This window comes from Brachyhypopomus gauderio, chromosome 14 (assembly GCF_052324685.1).
Source record: "Brachyhypopomus gauderio isolate BG-103 chromosome 14, BGAUD_0.2, whole genome shotgun sequence".
Taxonomy (NCBI): Eukaryota; Metazoa; Chordata; class Actinopteri; order Gymnotiformes; family Hypopomidae; genus Brachyhypopomus; species Brachyhypopomus gauderio.
In genome coordinates, this window is record NC_135224.1 from 6,807,440 (window position 1) to 6,816,470 (window position 9,031).

At 43.2% G+C, this 9,031-nt stretch overlaps 1 protein-coding gene across 3 annotated transcripts; it reads right to left on the reverse strand.

Moving 5' to 3' along the window:
- Nucleotides 1-647: 647 nt before the first annotated feature.
- Nucleotides 648-8,959, reverse strand: LOC143475003 (uncharacterized). Of its 3 annotated transcripts, XM_076972703.1 has the most exons (8): nt 8,791-8,959; nt 8,599-8,658; nt 8,315-8,432; nt 7,661-7,827; nt 7,004-7,200; nt 2,333-2,474; nt 2,038-2,156; nt 648-1,820 (listed from the first exon to the last, which is right to left on the reverse strand). In XM_076972703.1, exons 1-8 carry the CDS (start codon nt 8,828-8,830, stop codon nt 1,329-1,331), a joined length of 1,335 nt encoding a protein of 444 aa, XP_076828818.1. In that variant the 5' UTR covers nt 8,831-8,959; the 3' UTR covers nt 648-1,328. The 3 variants fall into 3 exon arrangements, with proteins under 3 accessions (XP_076828818.1, XP_076828819.1, XP_076828820.1); XM_076972704.1 differs by lacking the exon at nt 8,315-8,432; XM_076972705.1 differs by lacking the exons at nt 8,315-8,432; nt 8,599-8,658 and having other exon boundaries at nt 649-1,820.
- Between the last annotated feature and the right edge of the window lie 72 nt (nt 8,960-9,031).

The window sequence follows — 9,031 nt, forward strand, 5'->3', positions numbered from 1 at the left end:
CTTTTGAGTCTCAACATTCATCATGATCAATATGCTAAGTACACAAGAAGATGTGGCACGTGTATTTGAACTGTAAAAATAAGAGCATAAGTGACTTGTAAATTAACAATCCTTAATGATTCATGGAATTAGCACACTGGCCAGGAAGGCAGAAATATTAACAAACTTAAATGAAACATACAGATGACACACTGCACAATCTCCACATATCGAGCGGTGCAAACGCTCCCGCGTGGGACTTTTCCGCGCGCCACCTCATGCGCTCAATTGGTTTTTTTTTTCGCAGTGTTTTTCAGCTCTCGCAGTTCAGGTTTGTGGCTTGTGGCTTTATTAAAGCAGCATTTCGTTCCTCTCGTTATCGCTCCCGTCTTTTTTATTTTCATTTCGGTCAACTCGAAACTTGACATTTAATACTCCAGGCTTCAGTGAGGCGAGAGCCGGCACCGCTAGCTGTTTAATCGACACTGCGTACGTTGTCGATGGAATAATTTGCTGCGCGCCTCACAGAAAGGTCATACTGGCACAAAACCATAAACCCTCCACTCTCAAAGTACAGAGGGCCGAATGAACTGCATTTTCCAAAGGTTTAATCAGCATGAAATAAGGCCAAACTAACCAGAGCAAACGGGGTGGGGGTTAACGTCACAAGAAAACAATAATTACAATTAAACCCTTACACAGCAGTGATATTTAGCCAGTGTCATCAGCGTTTCTCTTGCTCCATATAGGTTTTTTCTGCTTCTCAAACCTTCCAGAAAAATGGCCATGTCAGCAAACTGCTATACATGTAAAGGCAGTGAACTATGACACATAGGCCATGGAAAGCAAGGACAGGCAACAGTGAGTCAGGGAGGGGAGGGGAGGGGGCCTCTGGCTTTTGAGAGGAAAGAGAGAACACCCCCCCCCCCCTCATGCTTGCCCAAAACAAATGAGTCCACAGGGGGTAAAACCATCATGTGAGAATTTATAGCTGCCTACCAAAATGAGTCACACCAGTGCAGGGGGGGTAATCCCAAAACCAACATGAAATCTGGAGTCTAATAACCCCAAGCCAGCCCTTTCCAGTTCACCATTTATTTGATTTATTCACACATAAAAAATAAAATGACTCCATGTACAAGCGTGTCCTAGACAGCCCCAGAAGGACTCCAGTTTGTGAACTGCGTAAAAGTGTGTATGCTTAGAAATCATGCAAAGATCCAAAGAGTTTTCGGTCTGTTTAGGTTTACAGTAGTAGGCAAAATAAAGTTCTCAGGTACAGCTAGAATGCTGGAAGGGGTTTTGAAACAGTCTGGGTCAAGTTAGAAGATGACCCAGCTAGTCTATATTTAGGAGAGTCCCAGTGCTTGAACTTTGATGTCCGAGCTCATGTTCTGAGCTCCCTGATCTTCTGCAGCCGGTGCCTGTGTGTCCTGTTCACCGGTCAGAAGCAGACCAGCTAGGTGATGAAGATCCACATCCTCCCCCTGTGCTCCAGCCAGCCTGACGGAGCTGAGTGGGATCCCCGGGAGCCCCAGAAGAGCCGGTTCCCACAGCCGCGTGGACTCCGGCCCTCCAGCTGGAGACAGACAGCCATCTGCCTCCAGGTCTCCAGGGTAGTCGCAGTGTCCCGGGTAGATGTGGTGTTGGAGCACAGGTGTAGCGTAGTACCCGGCTCCGAGGCTCAGGGAGGGGGCTCGGTCCGAAAAGGGCTCGGAACCATCCAAGCTGGGGAAGGAGATGATGGAGAGATGGTCAACCACAAAGACCTCTTCCTCCTGGGATGCCAGTCTCAGTCCATCCTCAAACTGGTCCTCCTGGTTCACACTCTGAAGAGACCACTGCACACAAATGTACATAAAATATCAAAAGAAGTTTTTTAATGTACATAAAAATGAAATACATCCATTATCCAGCACTAACCTGTGCCAAATCTCAAAGAAATCACACTTTCCTGACTTTAACTAAAGAGTAATAAATATTTATGAACACCAGGTACGAAGCCAACATCTTAATTAGCCCAATAATGTTTTCAATGAAGCCCAAATCCCTCAGTACCAAAGGTTTAGGGAGTGTGTTGTCCGACGAGCCCCACCAAATCCAAAATCCACATACAGCAATGAGGAGAGAAGACATCAGCATGCCACATAATCCCAGTATAAACAAGTTCAGGTTCTCTGGAAGGAAGGAATAAATAAATGAACACACAAACACATTACTGGAAGGAAGTTTGGGTGATCTTGGGGCATCTAAGAAAACACATTTGCCATAAAGTCCATAAGAAAAGAACACAAGGAACATGAACCAGGTCAGAATTCAACCGGCCCCCATAGGGCTGAGGAGAACATCTCACCCAGCGCAGGCACGCTCACACACTGGGGGCTGGAGAGGGGGGAGGAAGCCAGAGAGACCACGACACAGTACTCCTGACCTGCTGACAGCCACACAAACTCCACGCTGAAGGACCTGCCCTTCTGTACCAGGTTACTGCGAGTCTGGGAGGGAAACAAACCCATCAAAGGTGAAGAAGTGCAACACACATAAGTGGATCCAAGAGAATGATTCTGAGAATAAAAATCTGCAGAATTATTCTGGAAATTGTTTTGACAAATGCTTGATATCTAATGACTATTTCTATTTTCCAAGAAAAAATAAGCAATTTATCTGGATGTTTATGTACATATACAGCTCTAGGAAAAATTAAGAAACCACTGCAAAGTTTTCTAAAAATCTGCTTCTCCATTTCAGTGTCAGTTGAATTCCAAGTTCACCTCATTCTACTTGATGTGCTTCTGATTAGGTGATCACATGAACCAAATCTTATTTACTGAGGAGAAGTATAAGAACACTGCTGTGGTCACAATAATCTTGCAATAAGAGTTGAAAAGAAAAGTCTTGAGTGAGGAAAGCAAGATCAGAGGGACACAGAGAGCGTTATGTTGCTTCCATCCTTCGAACGTCTAAGACTGCAGTTACAAGGTCAAGCAGCAGACACTGGGGACAACAAAACTACAGACCGGCAGAGGGCGAAACAGACTCTCCACTGATCAGGTTGACCGTCACCTTATTCGAATGACAGTCAGCAACCACAGGACTCAAGTGACCTACAAAAGGAACGGCAAACGGCTGCTGGGGTGAAGTGCATGGCAAGAAGAGTTTGTAGCAGGCTCTTAGAGACAGAGCTCAAGTCATGTAGAGCTAGAAGAAAGCCTTTCATCAATGAGAAGCAAAGGAGAGCCAGGATGAAATTTGCAAAAGACCATAAGGATTGGACCATAGAGGACTGGAGTAAGCTCATCATCTCTGAGGAGTCCAATTTTTAACTTGCTGCCTTCTGCTCTGGCAGTGTCCCCCTAACTCTGAGGACACAGCTAGGTCAATCAATGTGTGGCTGAAGGACCACCAGATCAAGACCCTGTCATGGCAGCCCAATCTCCAGACCTGAACCCCACTGAAAACCTCTGGAAGTTAATCAAGAGGAAGATGGACACTCACAAGCCATCAAACAAAACTGCTTGAAGTTTTGCGCCAGGAGTGGCACAAGGTCACACAAAAGCAGTGTGAAAGACTGGTGGAAAACATGCCAAGATGCGTGAAAGCTGTTATTAAAAATTATGGTTATTCCACCAAATATTGATTTCTGAACTCTTCCCATGTTAAAACCAGGGGTGGAAAGTAACGCATTACATTTACCCTACTTATGTTACTGTAATTGAGAACTTTTTATGAGTAATTTGTAATTTTCTGAGTAGTTTTTGAAATATGTAATTTTTACTTTTACTCGAGTAAATTTTGACCAAAGTAGTTTTACTTCGCTACATTTGAACCCCCTCATGTTACTGAGTAAAAAAATATTGATGGTGAAAAATTAAATGCGGGCAGAAATGTAAACTTCTGAGTCCCGGGACTGAAAGTCAATTGCGTTGTCAGGGCTGGTTCGGCTGCCAGTCCTCCTAACAACACTAGAGGCACCCGAGTCAGTCCTGTATGGAGTCAAATTAGGGTCTTTAATGGTGACGAAAAAAAAAATAATATCGCAAATATAAGATTAGCATTTTGCATTTTACGTTCCTAATTTGTTTCTGCAATACTTTCCCTCTTTTGCGTTTCTTTCTTTTCTTTGCGTTTCACATTTTATGTTGCTGCTTTTTTTTGCAATACTTTCTCCCTTTTGCGTTTCTTTCTTTTGTTTGCGCGTCACTGCTTTTCTTTGCGTCTCGCATTTTACGTTCATAATTTTTTTTTGCGCTTCTCTCTTTTCTTTGCTCCGGTTTTACCCTCTGTGTGGGGGCCGGGAAAGAGGCGTGGCCAAGAGCGAAAGGCGTGCTGTGAACGTTCAGCGTCAGTTCAGCTTCCTTCCACTCGCTGAACTGAACTACTGCTGCAGCGCATCTGGTGTTAAAGGAAGAGAGAGGTCGGGTGTGTGCGAGGTGGTGGCACATTTCAGGGCATTGTTTTTATTCGCTCAGGTTTTCAAAAGATCATTTCAAACCGACCTCAGTAAAATGTTAATAATAATAATAATAAGAATAATAATAATGTATATTTTTTAAACGAAGTTTTAAAAGGGCACTTTCGTTGATAAAGGGCAGAGTTGGTGGTGCTTTAGCACCTGATGTCTGCACGCATATACCTGTGGTCCAGCTGGGCGACCGTCTGCCATGATACCAGTAACCAAATTGCCGCATTGTGTGACGGTTCAACTGATGACGCTGAACGTTCACAGCACGCCTTTCGCTCTTGGCCATGCCTCTTTCCCGGCCCCCACACAGAGGGTAAAACCGGAGCAAAGAAAAGAGAGAAGCGCAAAAAAAAATTATGAACGTAAAATGCGAGACGCAAAGAAAAGCAGTGACGCAAACAAAAGAAAGAAACGCAAAAGGGAGAAAGTATTGCAAAAAAAAGCAGCAACATAAAATGTGAAACGCAAAGAAAAGAAAGAAACGCAAAAGAGGGAAAGTATTGCAGAAACAAATTAGGAACGTAAAATGCAAAATGCTAATCTTATATTTGCGATATTATTATTTTTTCGTCACCATTAAAGACCCTAATTTGACTCCATAGTCCTGGACTCTCCAGGCACAATCAGCAGTGATCCGTTTTTTTAGTCTCTATGGCTTCTTAAGGAAGCTTAGTGAAACGGATCACTGCTGAATCGTTTTGGCTCGGCTTCACGTCCTCAGCCTTTTCTCTTTCTATAACTATCTCCTGTGCTGCTTACTAGCCTACCTCAAGTTTTCCCCCTGCTTTATCTCTTCCTATCCGTTCTTCGTTTATTTTGGGAAGGCGTTCTGCGACCAAACAAAAGTTTCGTTTTCTCGCGTTGAGTTTTCTCCGCTTCTTTTCTGTTGCATTTTTCTCCCGTGTGTTTGCAGTCGAGCTTATTTTCTATGCGTTGAGTTTATTCCGTGTCTCGTGTGATTGGTTTTGCTGCTTTTGTGTGTGTGTGTGTGTGTGTGTGTGAGAACACACGCACACATTTTGTTCTTTGCGTTTTGTCAGCACTTGGGTCTACTACTCACTTGGTTTTGACGCGGTGTATATTGTTGGTACACATTACATGCGTGGTCTTGCCTTGTGCACGCCCTTTCCATTGTCTCATAATCAGGTCGTAATCCAGTGCACTTTTTTCCAAAAGGATGGGATTGTTCTATCTATCAGGATCTGTGGGATCCTGTGGACATTTTATTGTGAAAAGTGGAATCCTGTGGGCACTGAATTTTGAATAGTTGGATCTTGTGAGCGTTTTAAATAGTGGAATCGTGCGCATTTTGTTTTATTTTTAGATGTGGCATCCTGTGGGCACTTTAAAATTTATTTATGAGCATTTATTTATTTTAGTGCTGTCAATTCCAGGTGCCGCGATTAAAAGTCCTCACCAGGATTTTGCTCAGGTTTCCTGGATTGTGTTGATTCCACTCATTTTACCTGGATTGCTAATTAGAAAATCTAGCAAGCTTGAGCAAAATCCTGGTGAGGACTTTTAATCGCGGCACCTGGAATTGACACCACTAATTTATTTTTGAGGTGAGATCCTGTGGGCATTTTATACTGTGTTGTGGGATCCTGTGGCATTTTAGTTTGATTTGTGGTATCTTGTGGGCATTTAATTTTGTGTGCATTTTGTTTTTTGAATAATTTGTAATTTACATTTCTTTATTCTTATCATAGTGTTGTCCGTTGGACAATAGGACTGAAAATTGTTTGCACTTTATGGTACAGGTTGTCATTGTCCTTGTGCTGTGAGGAAGTATGTTCCTGAGCCCAGCTGATCTTTTGCAGTGTGGATGTGCACTTAACACTTTGAAATCGATTAAAACAACTTGTGCTGAATTTGATTTTTTTGCATTAAATAATTGAAAGTAACTTGTACTCAAATTACAAGTAATTTTGTACTTTTACTCGAGTAAATTTTGAGATGGGTAATTTTACTTTTACTCTGAGTAGAATTTAGGCAAAGTAAAGATACTTTTACTCAAATTACATTTCAGTACGTATTATTTAATTATCAAATTATTTTTCAGTACTCTTTCCACCTCTGGTTAAAACATTAGTATTGCTGTTTCTAAATGTATATGAACTTGTTTTCTTTACATTAGTTGAGGTCTGAAAGAATTGCACATTTTTTCATTATTTTGACCATTTCTCATTTTCAGCAAATAAATGCTACATTTTTGTTTGGGATTTCGGAGACAAGTCAGTAGTTTAGACTAAAAGAACAATGTTCGTTTTACTCATTTAATATGTACCTATAAAGAGTAAAATCATAGAAACTGAATTTTGCACTGATCTCTTAATTTTTTCCAAAACTGTATATACATATGCATGCACGCACACATTCCTGAAGGTGCTTTCTTTGTACAGCAGATGAAAGAGTGCTGTCTGAAACAGTTTCCCCATTTCTCTGGAACCTTGATGTTGGTATAAAAAAAATGCAAACTTCAGCACAGTACATAAAGTCTAAGAACAGCCGGACGAGGAAGGGAGGTGAGGAAGAGGCGAGGTGCAGCACTGTGGTTAGCACCTGAGCATCAGACGCGTTGTTCTTGTTGTAAAGCCAGACTGTGGTGTTCAGCTCCATGAAGTCGGTGACGGAGCAGCATCTCGTAGGAGACTCATCCCAGCAGACGGGCGCAGGGGCGCAGGGGAAGGCCACCTCCACCCGCAGCCTACGCCCGTCCAGGAACATGGAGAAAGACGGAGGGCTGAACCTCCTGGTGGCTGGAGCCGAACAAAACACCACCCATCAGCTACTGATCCACCGATATCCTCTCAATCCGTATACGAACATTTCAGAATGCATATATATATGTGTGCATATATACGTAGTAAAAATTGTACACAAGGTTCGTTTCAGAGGTTACAGCAGTGCATTGTAGTTACACATGTAATTATGTACTGTAGTTCAACATGTAGTTATGTACTGTAGTGAAGGTGCCAGTAAAAATGAAAAGAAACCTTGTGTACTTCACTGCAGTTTTTACTGCTTACATAGACATGCCCACCCAGTGATTAAACATTAGGCATCAAAGTTGTAAATAAATAAATAAAATCCAACAATGTAAAAGTAGTTGTAAATTTGCAAAAGGTCACAGCGGTGCTGCTACAAGAGGGCGCTCTAAGGACAAGATGTCCCTCACGGTACACACAGCTACGCCGAATGGCCAAAAGCCATACGCACGGTCTTTAAGAGGGTCACAGGTCACGGACATCGACCACGTGTCGTCTGGACTGCGGCCCAGACCCAGTCGGATGTAGTTGTACACATCAAAGTCCGATATGCCCGGAGAAACATCACAACTACTGCCGGAGATTTGGAAACAGCTGGAAACATTTTGCCAGTCTTCCCTGCAGGACACACACAGAACACGTGTATTTTCTGTCACATAAAAATGCACAGCGACACATCCCGATAGTAACGATGATCTCCAGTTCCACAGAAATCTCATTTTTGTGGTCTCCTCTTCTGATAGACAGGGCTGAGTCACAGGCATGATGAAAAATAAAGCACTTTTTGAGACGAGTGGCAGCTGGCGTGCACACACACACACACACACACACACACACACACGGAGAGCACCTAAACTGTGGTTTTGAGCGAAACCACGCACAAGTTTCACGTTCGAGCCCAAAGTGCATTTCACACTTCAGCTCACATGCCATCTCAGGTGGTTGTGTGCTACACTCCCAACAGACTCACATCAGTCATTTCTTCAGATTTACTAACAGTGTTTGGTGTGGTAGAACAGTGATAAAATCAACTATCAGGGTTTTCAGTGTGAAGAACTGTGGCTAGTTTGCACGCGCACACACACACACATGCGTGCACACACACCCTTGAGCCTTTGTCTGAACAGTGAAAACTGTGCTGGAGTTGACATCAGAGCAGTTCCAGTTCAGGTGACAGGCTAAATCCTGGATGTTCACACCGAGTTTGCACGGGAGGGAGAGACCTAACCACACCCACACACACACCCACACACACACACACACACACACACACAGAAATTTACCAAAAGATGTAAACAAAATACAATCCTCAGGAAAGTACATTTTGTGAAAGCTCTATGAATCCCCATCATTTGTTAAGCGTTCACCTTGAGGACTAACCTCCCTCACCTTCTGTCAGGTACAGACACAGGAGCCACAGGCCGTGGAGAACAGCAGACATCCACACCGCTACACAAGTAGATGGGACATTGAGCCCAGTATCAGACTCCAGCACAAAGATTAAACATTCTCAAACTCGGACACAGCTTGATCAGGTGTGTGAAGCAGAATCGTTTTCATAAAGATCTTGTCAACACTTACCTGAAGAGAACGGAGGAAGACCATTTACACATCTGTCCATAATCAGGTTGTTATCATGGCTGGTGACCACAATGAAAAGCCTCACAGCAGAGAGGCAGAAGTATTGGCAGATGAGAGAGAGAGAGAGAGAGAGAGAGAGAGAGAGAGAGAGAGAGAGAGAGAGAGAGAGAGAGAGACAACAGACAGAACCAGGCAAACAGAACGTCAGACACAACAGCTCCCTCTAGTGGTGTTAGTTCCA

Bases quoted from the DNA above. Each gene is read 5' to 3' on its own strand.
- LOC143475003 (XM_076972703.1), bottom strand. From the start codon at position 8,830: ATGGACAGATGTGTAAATGGTCTTCCTCCGTTCTCTTCAG. The intron at 2,475-7,003 runs GTGCTAACCACA...TTTCCCTCCCAG, and splicing joins ACAACGCGTCTGATGCTCAG to ACTCGCAGTAACCTGGTACA. The intron at 2,157-2,332 runs GTGAGATGTTCT...CCTTCCTTCCAG, and splicing joins TGTGAGCGTGCCTGCGCTGG to AGAACCTGAACTTGTTTATA.